General features: G+C 34.9%; 1 protein-coding gene across 1 annotated transcript in view; it reads right to left on the minus strand.

Moving 5' to 3' along the window:
- The window catches only part of LOC125683904 (RNA polymerase-associated protein CTR9 homolog), a 53,300-nt gene that overhangs the window by 6,600 nt on the left and 26,558 nt on the right, over positions 1–20,142 (minus strand). The window contains exons 16-22 of the mRNA XM_048925441.2: positions 10,551–10,699; positions 8,756–8,872; positions 8,483–8,628; positions 6,163–6,370; positions 5,734–5,868; positions 5,242–5,372; positions 2,823–3,020 (exon numbers count right to left, since the gene is read on the minus strand). Coding sequence (XP_048781398.1) covers positions 2,823–3,020; positions 5,242–5,372; positions 5,734–5,868; positions 6,163–6,370; positions 8,483–8,628; positions 8,756–8,872; positions 10,551–10,699 — 1,084 coding nt within the window. The remainder of the gene's footprint in view (positions 1–2,822; positions 3,021–5,241; positions 5,373–5,733; positions 5,869–6,162; positions 6,371–8,482; positions 8,629–8,755; positions 8,873–10,550; positions 10,700–20,142) is intronic.

Here is a 20,142-nt window from a genome sequence, read left to right on the forward strand (position 1 = left end):
CTTCTATACGGGGTATTCACCTGTATTGATGTCGCTAGATCTATCGAAGCGTGATCAGTCAAGCGTCTCTAATCCCCAAACAGACCAGGAAATTTACGTGGTGACTGCCTCAGGCAGTCAAGGTGTGAATGGCTTATTATTTTGAGAATCACTATTGAATAATTAGGGGTTTATTACGTTTTTGTCGGAATATTTACAACGTAATACCGAGTCCCGGCATTTTAGGACAACGTAATAACGAGGTCTATTTTATATAGGTTTGTTAAGAAATGGTTTTGTGCTTTGAAATTCCAACGTAATATGCGGACTAACGTAATAAAGGGGGAACGTAATAACGGGGTTCCACTGTATTTGCATATAAAACTTTGATCTCTATTGTGGCCTCAAACTACCCACCAGGCCATAATTTTTACAAACTTGAGAATCTACACTGTGACAGGAAGCATGTAAATTGAAACTTCTCTGGCCCAATATTCTTGAGAAAAAGATTTTTAAGGATTTTCTCTATCTATTTGTATGTAAAATCTTGATCCCCTATTGTGGCCCCACCCTACCCCTAGGGCCAAGATTTTAACAAACTTGAATCTACACTATGTCAGAAAGCTGTCATGTAAATTTGTACTATCCTGGCCCAGTGGTTCTTCAGAATATTTTTAAAGATTTTTCCCTATATATTTGTATGTAAAGCTTTGATTCCCTCTTGTGGCCCCATCCTACCCCTGGAGGCCATGATTTTAACAAAATTGAATCTGCACTACATGTACATCAGGAAGATGTCATGTAAATTTGTACTTTCCTGGCCCAGTGGTTCTTGAGAAGAAGATTTTAAAAGATTTTCCCTATATATTTACATGTAAAACTTTTGATTCCCATTTGTGTCCCCATCCAACCTCCAGGTTTTCAGCTCTTCTGGCCCAGTAGTTCTTGAGAAGAATTTTAAATGACCCCACCCCATTTTTACATTTTTGTGATTATCTCCCCTTTGAAGGTACATGGTCCTTCATTTGAAGAAACTTGAAAGCCCTTCACCCATAGGATGCTTTTTGCCAAGTTTGGTCTAAATTGACCAAGTGCTTCTTGAAAAGAAGTCGAAATTGTAAAAAGTTTCTAGACAGACATACGACGGACAACAGGCGATCAGAAAAACACTTGAGCTTTCAGCTTAGGTGAACTAAAAATTGAACCAAAATACCCACCCAATTACTTCAACAAAAGGCTCAAGGGCCTTAACAGTCACCCAAGTATCATAGCCCATACAGGGAGTCTCATATTTTGCATTTAAGGGTAAACATAAGCTCCTTTGTGCACATATTCATGATCTTTCAAAATATGCATACAATTCCTATTCATTTACAGAAGAAGGAAAAATTGAAGTTTGAGGCATATAAATCATTTTGCCCCCCCCCCCCCCCCCCCCCCATAAAAAAAAACCGTGTCCATGAAGAAGAGGACATTATTACAGACAGTATAACCATGCATTTAGTTTATCTCCCATGACTGTGAAAGTAGAGAGGAATAAATAATTTTTTTTATGCATTTTTATCATATGACCATATTGGTCCTGCCCAAGGGCCTGAAAACCCCCGACCCAGGAGTCATAAATTTCACAATTCAGTATAGAGCTTCATAATTATGCATTTAGTTTTTCTCAAATATATCTGGGAATGGAGAACATTTTCTAAGATTTGATATATTTTAACAGTATGGCCATATTGGCACTGCCCAAGGGCCTGAACCATTGACCCAGGAGCCATGGATTTCACAACTTAGGAGAGAGCTTCATGGACATCATAACCATGCATATAGTTTTTCTCAAATACATATGGGAATAGAGAAGATTTTCCAAAATCTAATACATTGTCATTATATGGCCATATTGGCCCCGCCCTAGGGGCCACGAATTTCCCGATCCAAGTAGAGGGCTTCATGGACATCATATCCATGCATTTAGTTTTTGCCCAAATGTGTGGGAGTAGAGATGGTTTATAAAAATATGGCCTTTTTAGGCATATTTGGCCCCACCCATGAGGTCCCAGGAGTGGTAAGGTAATAAATTTCACAATTTTTTTCTTCATTTTTTTGTGCACATACCGGTACATCAGATATACATTAATATTATATCCAGAGGGGAAAAAAACCCAAAAAACAAAAAAAGAAACAAAGCATATAAGCTGAAGGTATGTGGGATTTGAGAGAGAAAGAGAGAGAGGAAGAGAGAGAAGTTAAGAAAACAGAAGGTTCCACAGAAATTTCGCAATTTATATTCCTCTTATCCTACATATGCTTCATACCAAAAATGGTAACAATTGACCTTGTAGTTACATACAAATTAAAAATGTAAAATTCTTAATGGATGACGACAGACAAAGACCAATGGTAATTCGTCAACAGAGTAACTTAGGTGACCTAATAAAACTAATTGTTAAATTTTCTATTGATTCCCAACACCACCATATAATTTAGATAATGGAAATCTTTTATAAAAATGTGACTGTTTCTGTACCTTTGTGTTGCTTACTTTGGGATGATTTCAGTTTTCTCAATAAAATGCATATGTGTATGAAGCTATATGACAGCATCCTTGTGTGTTTATTAGAGTGAAATAAACAGAAAATCAAGAAATGTAAAGTTCATACATGTGAGTCAATGATATCAAATTCGGACATAGTTACAATGTTCCAAGAAGAATTTTTTTACTAACAGTTATATAAAAGGGTTACTACACAGTGTTCAAAAAATGAGCCACAAGCAAATTTTCATTTGCACAGTAATTCTTCTGATATTGAATTTAACAAAATATCATATAACCACAGAGGACTTACGCAATTTTGAGTTTCTTTCCTCCATCTGAATCGGAATCCTCGCTGGAGGAGATGATGGCCTTGGATCGGATTTTCCGTCGCTGTTTTTCTGTGAGCCTCTCTGTATTCACCTTGCTCTCCTTCCTCTTTTTCCCCCGTGATCGCCTCTCGCCTCCTTCATCATCAGAATTTTCCCCTCCACCTCTCTGGGCTCTTTTTCTGAAAAAGAAAACAGCATTGTGGTACTTCTCAAACCCGACACAAGCTTATGTAGGGTATTGTAGGGTATTGCTATTAAATGAAGCGTTAAATAGACAAAACATGGGATGAATTTCACAGGTTGTAATTTTCACCTCTTTCTCTCCTTTGACACCATCATGGTTTGATGAATTCGCAAATTTGTAAAAATGGGGGTTTCCTCTCATTGTATTTAAACCCATCGTGTAGCAAGAACGACAACTCTGCATTAAATTATTTTTTTATCTAATAAGGTAGCTACATTTTTTTATCTAATAAGGTAGCTCATTGTAAATAAGCCATTTGTGTTTAGAGTGATCAAGCAGCTAGTTTCGGTTATCTAAACAGGTGTTTAAAGATCAACTCAAATCATCATATTCTTATTTGAATTCATGGAAAACATGACATTGAATATACTAGTATTTCAAATAACAAGTATGTCAGATTTAATACAAACACTTTATGTGTATTTTATTGAATGACTACGCAATAATTCTGGTAGCCTAGACTCATATATAAAAAATGTGCTTCTCAAAATCAAACTAATTCACTGTTTCTTAAATTCACAGATCTATCTACACCGTGAATATAGCGAACATTTTCACAGATCTATCTACACCGTGAATATAGCGAATATTCACTGTTTCTTAAATTCACAGATCTATCTACACCGTGAATATAGCGAATATTTTCACTGTTTCTTAAATTCACAGATCTATCTACACCGTGAATATAGCGAATATTCACTGTTTCTTAAATTCACAGATCTATCTACACCGTGAATATAGCGAATATTTTCACAGATCTATCTACACCGTGAATATAGCGAATATTTTCACTGCGTCAAGTTATTTTCCCCTGTACAGTATCCATTGTGTTATTTCCTCAAATCTAACCGTGCTTAGCAGGGTAACATTTTGACTGCTGATCTGAGTTCAAGTTGAACAGGGGTTTTAAATTGTTTTTCCCAGGGGTTTTAAATTGTTTTTCCAGATTACTTACTACTAAAACTGCATTATTCAATAAATAAGGTTCATTTGAAAGTTTTCAATTTTGAAATATTATTGTACACATCTCCCACTTTCCATCGATATCAGATTTCTCTGGTGTGAAATTCCTCCATAACTGACAGATCTGTATGAGCTGATGTAAGAAGAAATGTCAACATACTAAGCAACTCCAAAACTAAATAACTCACAAAACCATGTATGTCAACATACTAAGCGACTCCAAAACTAAATAACTCACAATGCCATGCATGTCAACATACTACGCGACTCCAAAACTAAATGCCAGTAACTCACAAAGCAATGCATGTCAACATACTACGCGACTCCAAAACTAAATAACTCACAAAACCATGCATGTCAACATACTACGCGACTCCAAAACTAAATAACTCACAAAACCATGCATGTCAACATACTACGCGACTCCAAAACTAAATAACTCACATAGCCATGCATGTCAACATACTACGTGACTCCAAAACTAAATAACTCACATAGCCATGAATGTCAACATACTATGCGACTCCAAAACTAAATAACTCACAAAACCATGCATGTCAACATACTACGTGACTCCAAAACTAAATAACTCACATAGCCATGAATGTCAACATACTACGCACCTTTGAGCGTACATAGTGTATGAAAAGGGTGCTATATAAATATGATATTATTATTATTAAAACCCAAAAAGCCATTGATGCACAATAAAAACACTTCACTGAGAATGTTTTGCAATCTGTTATGATTCATGTTTAAAACAGACCACAAAATTTTGAAATTTATTTGCCAAAACAGGTAAATATTTAAGGAGGATGACTTATCAGACCAGAAAAATTAGCTGGATATATGGACAGTCACTCAACTTTTCATGGCAAACCCTGCTTACTCATGTTAAAAGTTGGACATAAACATTTCTTTTACATTCTAATCTGTGATGCAATTTTTTCCCTTCAATGTCCGTTTTCACTGAAGATGATTGATAAATCGTAAATTAAAGTCTAGTTTATGATTTCTGTATAACCATTACAATTTTGTGCTCTGAAGTAAGGTACTCTCCAACCCAATGAACTAACCTCTGAACAAAAAATGCACAGCTGTGGCACAATTGTTACAAAATGTTTTCCTTAGAAAATCAAAGAAGGAAGTACCTCTCCCTGTACTTCCAAGTCTCTCTTCCAAAACACAATTACCTATTTTTCTTCTTCCTGCGTCCCTCCCCATCATCATTCTCTGTGTCTGATCCTCGTCTCTTCTTTTTTCTCGGTCTCTCATCACTGCTGCCGTCTGATATAAAGTCCCCATCATCTTGCTTTTTACCTTTCTGAATAAAGAAGAAAAGGAACAAAATAAAATCACCTCAAAAATTAATCTTCCTTCAAGCTTAAATCAATCTTTCTATTAGGAAAATAAATAGACCTCTTTTGTTTCAATGTATTCTGTGAAACAAGGACCCCATTCAGATAATCAAGCCAGAATAACAATATATTGCAAGTAGAAAATTAAACATTCACTAATCAGATAGAAAATATATATTAAAAAAAAGGATTAAGGTAGCAAATTCAAGTTATCCTTTCCACTAAAAAGAGAATTCCCAGTCTGCTTTCAAACGGCCCATCCCCACATCCCTCGAGTCCACCCCCAGAGCCCTTGAATCCACCCCCACACCCCATTCCTATATGTACTTTTGATCCTGATTTTCTCGGCCTTTCGTCTGCGTCAGGCTCAAGCATGGATATCTTTTTGGCTTTCTCCACAAACTTGGCTCTCTGTTCCATCAACTTCTTATCCATTTCTTCCTTGATTTTCTGTTTTTCCATCTGTTTGCAACAAACAATACAAATGACAAACCTTTTCACATTGAATCAATGCAGGTACATGAACTTCATATTTATTAAAACTAAGATTCTATGTCTGCAGTCTATCTTCAAGAAACTTGAATTTGAATTTTTCTTACATTTGTAATTTACCTAATGAAAACTACTTTACAGCAATTCTCACACAGGTATAAGTGCAATGTAAAAGAACTTAACATCTTTTTTAATACACAGTACAATGTTTTCTTCTACAAAACTTATTTTCAAAACATGTTCAACATGAGTGGTCAATATTACCTGTTCAGCCTTATGTTTTTGACGGATTGCCTCCCTTTCCTCCTCTTGCCTCTTTCTCATCTCTCTCTCTGCCTCATCAATCTTGCGAGCTCGAGCCACGTGATACTGAGCTTGACTGAGAAGATCTGAGCACTGTCGAGCTTCTGAGGCTGCTTGGTTCAAATCAAACTTCATTCTGTCTCCATATGTTGAAAGATGAGTGAAATATCTGTGACCACAAAACATTCAAATTTTTTAAAATGTTAGTCAATACTGTATCAAAGCAATGCATTCTACCCTCTTACTCCCTTCAGATTGTTTAACAATGAATACATATAAAAATATGTAAATGCAGACATTCAGGCAATTATTCCATATATTTCATTGATATATTAATATGTATAATTTTGGAGAGGGTCCAGTTTCCCCTACAGATGCAGCAAAATAATCTTGATCATTTTGAGTCACCTGCAAAGCATGGCAGACACAAAAAGGTCCCTTTGTACAGTGTATGTACATCCATTCGAAAAGTGAAGTTACATTTAAAATTGTTATACTTTCATGTAAATAAGACGAATTTGATTGGTTTATAAACATTTCTTAACAAGAGGCCCATAGGCCACATTGCTCACCTGAGTCACCTTGGCTCATATTTTCGTATGTAAAACTTTGATCCCTATTGTTGCCCCTACTTACTCCCGGGGGCCATGATTTTTACAAATTAGAATCTGCACTATGTCAGAAAGCTTTCATGTAAATGTAAACTTTTCTGGCCCAGTGATTTTTCAGAAGATTTTTAATGATTTTCCCTATATATTTGTATGTAAAATTTTGATCCCCTACTCTGGCTCCATCCTACCCCCGGGAACCATGATTTTTACAAACTTGAATCTGCACTATGTCAGGAACCTTATTTGCAAATGTAAACTTCTTTAGCCCAATGGTTCTTAAGGAGAAAATTTTTAAAGATTTTTTTTTTATTTGTTAGTTATGTAAAACATGGATCCCCTATTGTGACCCCATCTTGGCCCCAGGGGGCATGAGTTTAACAAACTTGAATCTGTACTATGTCAGGAAGCTTTCATGTAAATTTCCACTTTCCTGGCCCAGTAGTTTTTGAGAAGAAGATTTTTAAAGATATTCCCTATATATTTGTAATCAAAACTTTGATCACCTATTGAGGCCCCATCCTACCCCCGGGGGCCATGATTTGAACAAACTTGAATCTGTACTATGTCTGGAAGCTTTCATGTAAATATCAGCTTTTCTGGCTCAGTGGTTCTTGAGAAGAAGATTTTTCCTATATATTTGTATGTATAACTTTGATCCCCTATTGTGGCCCCATCCAACCTCCGGGGGCCATGATTTTAACAAACTTGAATTTGCACTATGTAAGGAAGCTTTCATGTAAATTTCAGCTCTTCTGGCTCAGTGGTTCTTGAGAAGAAGATTTTTAAATGACCCCACCCTATTTTTGTGATCATCTCCCCTTTGAAGGGGGCATGGCCCTTCATTTGAATAAACTTGAAAGCCCTTCACCCAAGGATGCTTTTAGCCAAGTTTGGTTATAATTGGCCAGTGGTTCTGGAGAAGAAGTTGAAAATGTAAAAAGTTTACAGACAAACGACGATAGACAACGGGCGCTCAGAAAAACTCACTTTAGCTTTTAGCTCAGGTGAGCTAAAAAGCAGTGTTGCCCCACTGTGTGCATAAATCACGCCCTCAGTAAATAGCAACGGTTGACAATGCATGGCAACAAGCAACAGTACAAAAATTGTTAGCTGCGCAGAGTCTTTGCGCGTATGGTTCATTTTGTTAAATGTATTCTTAAAACATTCAGTGTAACAATTTTTTTTTTTTTTTTTTTTTTTTTTTTTTACATGTTTTGTAGGGTAACGTGAAATTGTCACCCCTTGATTTATTGATTGTATCTTGTTTAACGTCTCTCTCTCTCGAGAAATTTTCACTCATATGGAAACGTCACCAAGATCGATGAAGAGCTTCAAATTTAGGCCTATGCTCAGTGCTTACAGCCATTAAGCAGTGAGGTTTCTTTAGTGTACCACACTTATTATGACATGTGACATCTATTTTTAAGGTCATCTCCGAGGAACTGTAACATTCACAATTGATGCTGAACGTTTAGCGATGGAACTGACACTACCCATTTTAACAACTTAGGTCTGTCGCGCCATCATCCCTTGAAAAACCATTGTTGACCGAGGCGAAGCGGGGTGACAATTTCTCTTGTTACCCTACAGAACATGTAATATTTTAATAATAAAGCACTTGCAGGCAACATGTGCTCCTTACACTCTACTTAAAATAAATGCCCTCTCACTTGATAGCCAGTTCTAGGTCTTTGACGGCACTGAGTACTGTCTTTAGATTGCTCTTCTCGTCTTTGAGGATTGAGGTGGCCAGCTTCTGTTGTACTAAGGCAATGTTGTACAGCAGCACCGTGTCACTGGGAGACACATGACGAGCCTAGCAAACAAAACACACATTCCTCAGAAAAACTCTCAGTTATATTCATTTTTTCCAATTTGAGTATAAACATCAAAGTACTTTGCCTACCACCCTACAGTGTTATTTTCAGGGAGTACTGTCTCACCTTGAGTAGAATGTTTTTGCACTCCTTAAGTCGTCCACATTTGAAGTATGCTCTCGCCAGATAGACCATCACCTCCGTGTTGTGATATTTAAAGAATTTCTTCAAACAATTCTCGTACTGTAACAACACAAGACTATTAACTCAAGAAATTCCCAAACATTTACTGCTAAAAATAGCAAAACATTTCATTGAAGAATCAAGAAGATAACAATTCCATATATATACAGTGGAGTCTCGGTAATCCGGACGACATTAATCCGGACGCTTCACCTTCCGGATGATTTTTTTAGGGAACGGATTTTTTATACGTTATTCTGCATCATTAATCCGAAAATTCGCGTTCCGGATGGTCATTTTTTTACTACAAAACGTTAAAATGCATTGAAAATTGTACCGTTAATCCGGACAGTATTTTTTTTTTAGGGAAAGTCTGTGTTGGACAATTTTAGCAAGGCGTAAATTATAAAGAAAACAAGCCAAACTGCCTAATTGAAGCAATTACCTGTACCCTGTCAACACCTCCCTTTAATTAGGTGGTGTGTGATGATATGTCAGGTAGATAGCACGTGTCGGTCGAGACATTGTATTGCCAAATTTTGCACATAAGATCTGTATTGCGTGTAGTGTTGAATCTTGTAAATAAATCTGCAGCATATTATTTTATAGTCTTGATCATCATGGATCTTACACTGCTGATTCGTGAAATATATGTATTAAGTTTTTAATGTTTAGAATGTCACGCATGTAGAATGTACCTGTGTACGATTGTTTCTTGTTACGATGTTGTAGAGTTTTATTGCTTTCAATTGTTTAAACTCTGGGTTGAAGTGAGAAAATTACCATTTTAAGGAAAATTACTATTAAATTTTGTATGTATCCGTAATGTTGGTTTCACCCGAGTTTTGTTCCGTTATTATCGCATCATGAAAATATGCGAGTGGCTAGATCAAAGCAATAGTAGGTCTTAATATTACGAGCTTAAATGATTTTGTTCTCCCAATATTGGCTTGGATAATTATAGAATAAGAAATATAAACTCTGGCAGATAGAATTTTGGTTAAAGAATGTTGTCAACCGACATGACAAACACGAAATTCTTAAATCAACTGTGGACGATGAATATTGTTTAGACAGACCGCCGAACCCGTGAATCGTGACAGATGGAAATGGCCGGCCTCTTTAACTTGTTCAAGAAGTAAAAGTGTAATGAAATGTTTGAAGTGTAAATGATTATGTTAGTTACTAATGATTTATTTATTTATAGTTACATATAGTGCTTCATTATTCGTTTTAGTGCATAAGGTACACAGTTTTGTATATTTATTTGTAGTGCTAATATACATGTACAATGTAAGCATAGGCAAATATACTGCACACGTATATTTCAATTTTAGAACTTTGAAATGCATGTAAATGTTAACATTATCATGATTTATTTATTAATGCAAATGGTTGAATCCAATGATAGAATGTGTTTAATTCACCACACATCAATAAAGTAAGCATGTTGGTTACTTATGTAAAGATAAAAAATATGTGATTCAGTTATCCGGACGCTTCATTTATCCGGACGATTTTGCCGGGAACCAAAGTGTCCAGATTAACGAGGCTCCACTATACATGCATTAAATGACTCTTCACTGTAGGAGAAACATTAATGAAAGATCAAAAAGAGAATAAATTACGAACAGGATAATACTCCTTCTTCAAAAACAAAAATACTGTCAAAGAATAATCTGATATTTTTTCCACTGTAATGCCATTAGTTATCTGTTTGAATCCATGAGTATTTTACCATTTGTACAGCTGCTACATACTGCCTCTGTTCCACGTAGATGTGTGCAATATTGAGCCAGACATCGCAGAAATCCGCAGTGGCCTCCCGCACCTGGGCAAACACATCTCTAGCCTCATTGATACAACCTTTGTGGGCCAAAACACACCCTGTGAAAATAAAATAAAGATATCTTTGATTTTTTGAAAGAATTAAGATTTATCAGGTAACTTTGATGCTGATAATATATGGTGGATTTTTCTTTTTAAAACCCCCCAGAAAAGTTGGTGCTATAATTTTTGTTGGAATTTCATTTGACATTTATTTATCATAATTTCCAAACTCTGTGCAACTAAAGTAGAACAAACAGATTGAACCAAATTCCAGCACACCTATTTGTACTGGATGAGGGTGTTGACTTACATTACTATAAAATAAAGAGTGGCAGTTGGGGGATAATAAGGTTATGAAGCACAGAGACTCCACTCCGCTCCACTCCATAAGTTACCCTAAGCCACATTTATGCTTATGAAATTCTAATGTACCAAGATCAAGGGGGCAATTCTTTGCAAAATACAACACAGTCAATACATGCCTCCAGACATTTTGTGAAGTCCCATGGCTATATCATAATATTATATTTATTTGTACTGTGACATTGCTCATTGATCTCCTAGCTGTTCTCAAAAGTCATACAGAATATAATTTTTTGGAGATGGGGTAATAGAGACCGTTCATGTGAAGTTTCATTGCTAAATCTTAAAAAGTAATTCAAATATCACCTGAAATTATTTTTTTTTTTTACCTTAACCTTTAAAAAAAACCAACAAAAAAACCCCACTAGGGGTTCTGGAGACTCTTCATGAGAAATTTCATTGCTTTGCTCAAAGATCATTTATACATTATCCAGAAACCATTTCACTCAACATGTGATTTAGTGACCTTGATCTTCTAACAACATAGATCACCCTTTAGTCATAAAGATTTCTCATTTGAAATTCATTGCTAAAGCTCAGACACTAATTGCAATATCCAAAAACCTTTTATTAATAGTATATGTTTCACACCTCAAACAAAAGATTTTTGCTTTTAAAAAATCACTTGGAACACCCCAGTCCAAGCTTCACGGTTGGGTAACCCTACCATTGTCTATGATTAATAAGTCAATAATTATCAATGATTGGTAGTTATCAAGGACAGGGTGCCATGCTCTCTGAACTAGATGTTTTCACTTATTTAGTATTAGTAAATGTTTGGGTGGATTGGGCAATTAACCCAAACAGGGGATCAATTATGCTGATAGAGTGATATATAAATCCTACTTGAGTTAGGATATCTCTCTCTCTCTCTCTCTTTCCATAATGCATCATCACTAACACTTCATTAAATAGCATAAAATGAGTACTCACCATCTTGTTTTGGGGTTTCGTTCACAAAGAGACACCCAAAATTCTAACTCGTCATTTGAAATAAATTAAAAAGAGGCAGGGGCAGTTTTAAATTGCTCTATAAGCATTTTCCTGTTGGTCACTCAAATGCAGTATGTGACCTTGACCTTAATGACAATGAGGGTCAAATTAAGTCATAAACTCTTCATATTAATTGTTAAGGTTCCAATAATACTGACTTTTCTAACCTAAAAAACAAAAGGAGTCATCCTTATTTCATGAAGACTCCTCATGTAAAGTAAGCCCCAACAGTATGCAAGATCTCATCCATAAACCAAACCATCTCTTATCATGTGACCCATTGACTTTTTAAAAAATGGCCATTCTCATAACAGGTGACCTCGACCTTAATCCTTCTGACTTTAAAAACAACAGGTGCAATTCACTAGTCATAAATACTCTTCATACCAAGTTTCATTGATGTTTGATCAGTATTTGAGATTCAGAAACCAAGGTGTTACAGATAGACAAAGTAACCTCTGCTTTCACTAAAGAGGGGGATGATTGAAATGTTTGTTCATGGATGTTTAATTTTTCTAGGGTATCAAATGTTCATTTTTTTCTGTGTTTCCTATAAAGTTCACTTCTATTTATGTCTCTCTTATAAAACGTCACTGAAGAAAACCCCTGTTATGCAATCAATGCCAACCAATCACATTTTCGCAAAAAACTAGACAAAACGCATGTACTCAAACTGCGACTATCTTAATATTTTCTCAGTCCCTCAACCACACTGCAAAAGCAAAACTTCGAACTTGTACATGTACTTCAGTTTTGGACTAACCACAGACAGCAATACCTGTACCGGATCACACTGTAATTAGCCCCCGGATAGCTTCCCTCTCTTGATTTCATAAACAATGAACAGCTATTATTTATTCAGCCTTAATTAAGATTACGTTATATGTTTCTACTATTTCACTCATCTGAAGGGGTTTTCATTGTAACTAAGCATACAGGGTCACAAAAGCGTTTTTCAAATTGCAAGCTGTTGGTAAACATTTACATTTCTACGGTAAGCACACTTCAAAGTAATAACCCTCACCAAAAGTATGTGAAGCAACCAAGTGCAGATGACTTGTCGGAAAATACTTCATATCGGTATCCGTACAAATCAAGTATCTTCACAATTGTTGGTAAAAGAGTGGGAGGAGCTTGCTTTGCATTCAATGTTAAAATGAATGTGGCTTCTCTTTAATACATGCAGTTCAATGTGTGGCTTTTTCCCTATACTTCATTTGTGACATGAACAAAGTTTCTGTTCAATTAGGATTCCTCATGGGTTACTATGTTCGGGAATGTCAATATTAACATTTTCAAATGTTTCTTTTGATAGAACTTATTTTTTTTTTCACAGATGAAATGGAATAATTGAATTTCTTTTTTGAAACCTTAAGGAAAAATGAAAAAGAAGAAAAATTGGATTTCTACCACACAAATTTTTCCCCCTAACAGTAAATAGTTAAAAATGGTTAATTGCTGGTTTAGCGATAATAATCCAAAGTGATCGATTGGGAAAAAAATACCTCTAAACAGGCGAATAGAACAAATCAAAAACATCTTTCTAATTACCCCAACCTAAGGATATTGAACGCCTGCAAGATCATTTGCAATCTATTTACTCCGTATTTACATTGAATAATGAAATGAAAATCCAAACATGTAACATTGGGCCACACTTGGCCTTTGCACTAGATGTTCGTTCCGAGGGCATTACAAGGGCAGGCCCATCTTTCTCTACTCTTGTGATTTGTCGTATTATCACTGATTTTTAAATCTTTGCTCAACGAAAGGTTATTTCGTGCAGCTCAAAGAAAATTCACACCATTGCTATTGTCATTATAATCTTCCATCAGAATACTTAGCATTCAGTATCTCAAAGACGGATTGACGTAGAACATATAAGATATATTACTTCTCTTGTTCAACTGTTAGTTCTTCCAAAGATTTATATACACACTAAGAACAATACTCTCAAACACTTCCCAGTGATGCAGCTTTTTCTTCCTACAAAAGACTAATCCATTTTTCAAAACCAATTTTCATTATCCATAGTTATACACTTTTCGAGTGTTTGTCTTATATACAGCACAAGCCACGAGCGTTTGAAGAGCAGAACTTATGGCCCCCTGGTAATAACTTTTAATACATACTGTAATATTCGTCATTTTCTTGACTTTGTTTATATTTTCTTGGAAGTCTCAATTTTTGATTTTTTTTTGTTTTGTTTTTGGTTTGGACATACCCATAAACAGGAATATTTGAACTGCAATAATTAACCATGAAATTCTCCACAAAAAACGCTTATTCAACCATGGCTAATGAGAATTAGACCTAATAAAAATGAATAACTTTAACAGTATATAAATATATATAATATTCATAGAATTTCCAACAAGGTTAGACAACTCACATTTTGATTTTATATGCTACTCTTTGAAAATATATTTATCCAGATATTTCAAATAGTTTGTCATCTGACTAATCCCAGCCTCACCACACATTAAACCTGGTGATGCAAATCATGTGCTATTGGAAAAAAAATGGCTGCAATATTTCACTATCAAAAGTTTTCCAATCTTAGTGAGGGCAATGACTTCACAGTCATGACAAAATTTAAAACTTTACAATTCATTATCTAGCTGCTATTGAAATGCTTTTCTATACATGTGGTCCTCATTGGTGCATTCAAATATTGTATTTCACTAATTAATCCACTTCAACATTAAACTGCAACATTACATTGGAATTTTGAAAATTATAATTTTCAATATGAATCATGAATTACTATGTATGATGTTACAAACATGTCCATTTTCTGCCATTTTTTTAAGTGACCAAAAATCACTATCTTGTTAACTGTCCAGTATTTTATGAGTACATGTAATTTTGTTAGCAAGATACTTAATATTGTCACATCTCTAAAAAAAAAAAAACAAACAAACAAAAAGAAAGAAAAAAGGACTCCTTTAAAATTTTACACAAGATTCATGATATCCATAGCACTTCAAACTTTCTTTCCTCAATGTGATGAGACCTTAACAGGGGAACCAAAAAGGTACATGATAAGCTCGTCATGAGCTGATGTAGGGTGTTTTATTGAAGCTCGTCATGAGCTGATGTAGGGTGTTTTATTGAAGCTCGTCATGAGCTGATGTAGGGTGTTTTATTGAAGCTCGTCATGAGCTGATGTAGGGTGTTTTATTGAAGCTCGTCATGAGCTGATGTAGGGTGTTTTATTGAAGCTCGTCATGAGCTGATGTAGGGTGTTTTATTGAAGCTCATCATGAGCTGATGTAGGGTATTTTATTGAAGCTCGTCATGAGCTGATGTAGGGTGTTTTATTTAAGTGTTTGTTTTCTATACATTGATTTAAAAACATGGCAAAAATGCCATGAGTTATACAGCTACAAAAACACCATAAGTTGTACAACTACAAAAATACCATGAGTAGCTACAAAAATGTCACTAGTTGTACAGCTACAAAAACACCACGGGTTGTACAGCTACAAAAACACGAGTTGTACAGCTACAAGAATACCACGAGTTGTACAACTACAAAAATACCATGAGTTGCACAGCTACAAGAATACCACGAGTTGTACAGCTATAAGGTAGTATCAGCCATCATACTTTCTTTTGTAATATGCGAATAAATGAGGGTCAGCTATTCCTTCAATAAATTTTCATTTCTTGAAAACTATGAGAGGAGTTAGACATACAAATCACTCACTTTGTAATATTTCCTCAAACCTGATTAACTCCACAACTTGTTATTTTCTCAAAAAATTGAAAAATCAAAATCCTTGCAATAAGCACATCTTCAGTACTAATACAAACACTCTGTAAAATACAATCCTCACTTCAAAATGCAAGAGGAGTTAAATTGACAAAGCACATACCCTCCATTTAATATCATATTTCCTCCATTTAATATCATATTTCATACAAAGTTAAAAAAAACCTCCTGCAAGGTTGAAATTAATTAAAATTGCAACATGCTCTAGAGCCACTCCCAAAGTTACACAGCATGTTTCATGTGCGCAGTGCATAGATCAAAATTTGTGGCACTTTCACATACAACTAGTGATGTCTCTATACAAACAAATTTTTTTGATGGGATGCAAAACAACAAATAAAACAAATTTGTGGAAAAAAAATTTCCACTTGAAGTACACATGTCAACGGTATTTCACTACAGACAAAAGTGTTTCAAGTGGTGAATTACTGCATTTACCAGTGATGCTATCTTTGCCTTACAAAAAATGATCTTGAAGTGTTTTTCAAAAACAAAACTATGATGCTGACAATAAAACAAGCACATCATCAGTTTTTTTAAAATTGGTCACTTGAAACACTGAAGGCAATAATCCTTTTGTCACTGTCTATAGAAGCACTTTGAGTCCCAAGAACATATATTCATTTTAACTTTCAAAAGAAAATACTTAAAACATTGTTCAAGCATAAAATTGATATCACTCATATCATATAAAGTGATTTTGTCCCCTCACTGATTTCATACACAAAATAAATAGTGTGTAAACTATCGAAACAATTTTTCAAACTTTTGCTAACTATACTGATGCATTGACTTTTTTTTAATTTGACAAATTTTTTAAATGCTCAAGAATTAATGACACTGTATTGAACATGATGACCCAACACCTGCATAGAACTTAGCCTAGTCGGGATACGTTTTAATTTCTCAAGTTAATGAGTATCGAAAAAGAAAAACAAAATAAACATGGGATATGGAAAATCTTAAGCGATAAATGAATCTACCCCATGCACATCAAATCGATCAAAATTCTATTACGTTTCACTGATGGGCTTTAGTATCTAAATTTAGCCTGACAATGCTGGAAACTTCAAAACATGACGCAGACAATAAGATCAAAAGGAGCCCAGATAGAAGGCATACGGTGCGTTCATATTGACCTTTTAACTCTGAATATGATAGCACTAGATTGGCCTTGCAGTATTTAAATAAACATTTCATAATCATACAATGGGCTGTCACTGTATTCTATTATTATTAATTCAATTAATATCACGTGTAATTATTTGTTGCATTCAAGATATTTTTACACTTTCTTGCAATGTTGACAGTGTATTCAGGGAAGAATTCTTTGGAGCGCTACAAAATATTAATTTTTTCTAACCCCCCTTTTCAATACATCCATATGGGCAATGTAAAAAATGCTTCTGCAAACATAAGACTGTAATGACTTTCTTGGGACGCTACTTTATGTATCAGAGTGCAATTAACCAATCACTCTTAACCAGGTATCATGGTACAGCCCTGATTTCCATCACGATGCCCCGTGAAATTTTCTCAATATTTCTGTTGCGGCCACTATGAATGCACCTGATTTTAGTGTAAACTGTCATATAACTCTGAAAACAAGGACAACTGCTGGTAAATCTTGTGACTATAATGACAAAATCATAGGCGAACAGCCATATCTGTCTGCGCAAGCACCTCTTACAGTCAAACTAGACATGGAAAACCGTCGGCCACACATAGGACTGCCTCTTAAAATCCCGACCTTGGAGAACAATGCTGCAGACTTGTATTCGCACAGCTCTGGCCTCATCCCTCCATCAAGTTACACCACTAACCAAAGCTGGTCCATGTACCCACTGCAGTCTGCGGGACACTATGATGTCGGAAATTCATATTCCAACTCGCACTCATACATGCTCTCAGGACTTCCTTTTTCCTCAGGACACTCATTGAGTTTTTTTCCACAAGAGCCCGAGAATCACTCAGCCGCCTCTCATCATCGGCAATTCGAACATGGTGCATTTCATTCTTATGATCGAGGAATTCATAGTTCAGACAACCCATCCTACTGGTCATCCGACTTCAGCATATCAAGTAATGCGTCCGAAAGTGACCAGTACCACCACAACAGATACCAGCACCAAAATTTCATGCCTCTTAATGGCAATTTTCCCTCCTGGCCACAATTTGTGCCGCATCATCATGATGCATTTCATTATCACTCCGAGCCCAGTGGAAGCTCAAAATCCAACTACTCAACAAATGAGATGGAGGAAGGTGTTAAAAATCAATGGTTTCATTCTCGAGATGGTGCTTACCAAGCATGTGAAAATGACAATGATCAAAGATGCCTCGACATTCAGCGCTCAAGAACTCGAAGTCTGAAATACCGAACGAGAACAGAAGAGCTGCCATTATCTTACCATGTAAGAAAACAAGAAAAGTACATGATGAAGAAACTGAAAGAATTAGAAAAGACTGATATGGAGAAATCCAGACAGCTCACAGAATTCTATCAGTATCAGATCACCTTTTCTGAAAAACATTACAAAGAGAAACTGGAATCCGAATCTGCTTGCTCTATGGATTCCAACTGTTTGCATGAAGTTGAAGAACAATTTCTACAAATAATTAATCAAGTCTTAGACAGAATTCAAGTGATCCAAGACAATTCCCAGGCTCTCCCTGATGGCGGACTTGATTCATGCTGCGGAGAAGCTAGAAAGACTAGACTTTTGCCAAAGCGTTCCGTCAAGATTCTTGATGGCTGGTTCAGTGAAAACATCAGCAACCCATATCCTTCACGAGATCAGACAATTCGACTAGCATTAGACTGTGGACTTACAGTAGAACAAGTCCGAAAATGGTTTGCTAACAAAAGGAATCGCTCACGCAACAACCGCAATCAGTACTTCAAGTGACAAGTAAAGCTTTATAAACTTCAGTAATAATTTATTTTGCATTATTCTCTGCATAGTTAGTGCTTTTTCATTTTCATTCATGTCATGATCTTAAATGATCTAAAATATTACTGACAGCATTTTCATAATTTTGAATATCATTATTGTTATACATATTATTTGTTGAATATTAGTGATATGTAGATATGACACATATTTATTAAAGAATATTAGTATTAAATATTTGGACTTTCTATTTCTCTTTAATTAATATGAATTTGTCAATAAAAACCATTTCTAAATCCCCCCCATGAAATCAACATGTTTACTGAACAAACTAATTATTTAGAATTTATTTACTTATCACTTATAAAACAAAAATAATATATATATTTCAAACTGTCCTTTTTGGAAGAAAAAAAACCCAACCCAAAATCAAGCAAACCTTTTTATACTAAAAGATCAACTTTCCTACCATTTCATTTTAAACTAAAAGAACTGCGTCAAGTTGGTATATCTTGTATTCAACGTTTAAAATATTTTCAATTCTTGTTTTTTCAGGTTGATTAATAATTAAAAATTCAAACTAATATCCGAATAGGAAATATATATCAAATAGTACAAAAACAGAATGTATAAGCAAATAAAATTCTTTTCGATCTTCACGTTCTAGATTTCCAATGTAACCATGCATACACATCAAAATTACTTAAATAAAAAAAAAGAAGTGATTCTCAGATTCATTCTGGAAAAGTGTTGCACACTCTCCAATCGATAAATACAAATTCATTGTAAAACTATTAATTATCATGATGAATATCATTTAAACTCAGTCTAGTAAAAAAAAAATTGAAATTTTCATATTAAATTCTTTTAGCATTCTGATTCTCGGGTGATTTTACTGGTAGAATTATAACATGTCTGTTAATCTGCATTTAAATTTCATACATATCATATCTATATTCTTTAAATAAATAATTCCATTAACTCTGAGGACATAAAATACACTTATATTGACTGTGTATGGTTTTGTTTTCATTTAATTAATCATTATACCTTAATTCTCATTATTTGACTGATCAAAGACACACATTGATTATCTGCATTGGAAAAATGGAATTCACTATTTGCTCACCACTCAAGCCATTCTTAATTAATAGAGTAAATAACAGAGAAATTAATAGTTTTAAACTTTAATGACAGAGGGGAGTACTTTGAATTCAGCATGCAATCCTTTCTCTCTCATATCACAGCATCTATAATGATACTTGTAATACACTTATATCATTAAACATAATCATCAAATACAACGAAATGACAACAGATTATAATACATTTGCAAACAATCAAGATATTTGTCAACAGTCTTTCATAATTTGGGTATTGTCAACATTAAAGCTTTAATCACTAACATTGTAATTACATGTTCCTCTCAATTAATGGATGCTAATTACGATGTGACATTCTTCCACTACCAG

The sequence above is a fragment of the Ostrea edulis genome, chromosome 6, assembly GCF_947568905.1.
Source record: "Ostrea edulis chromosome 6, xbOstEdul1.1, whole genome shotgun sequence".
NCBI classification, from domain to species: domain Eukaryota; kingdom Metazoa; phylum Mollusca; class Bivalvia; order Ostreida; family Ostreidae; genus Ostrea; species Ostrea edulis.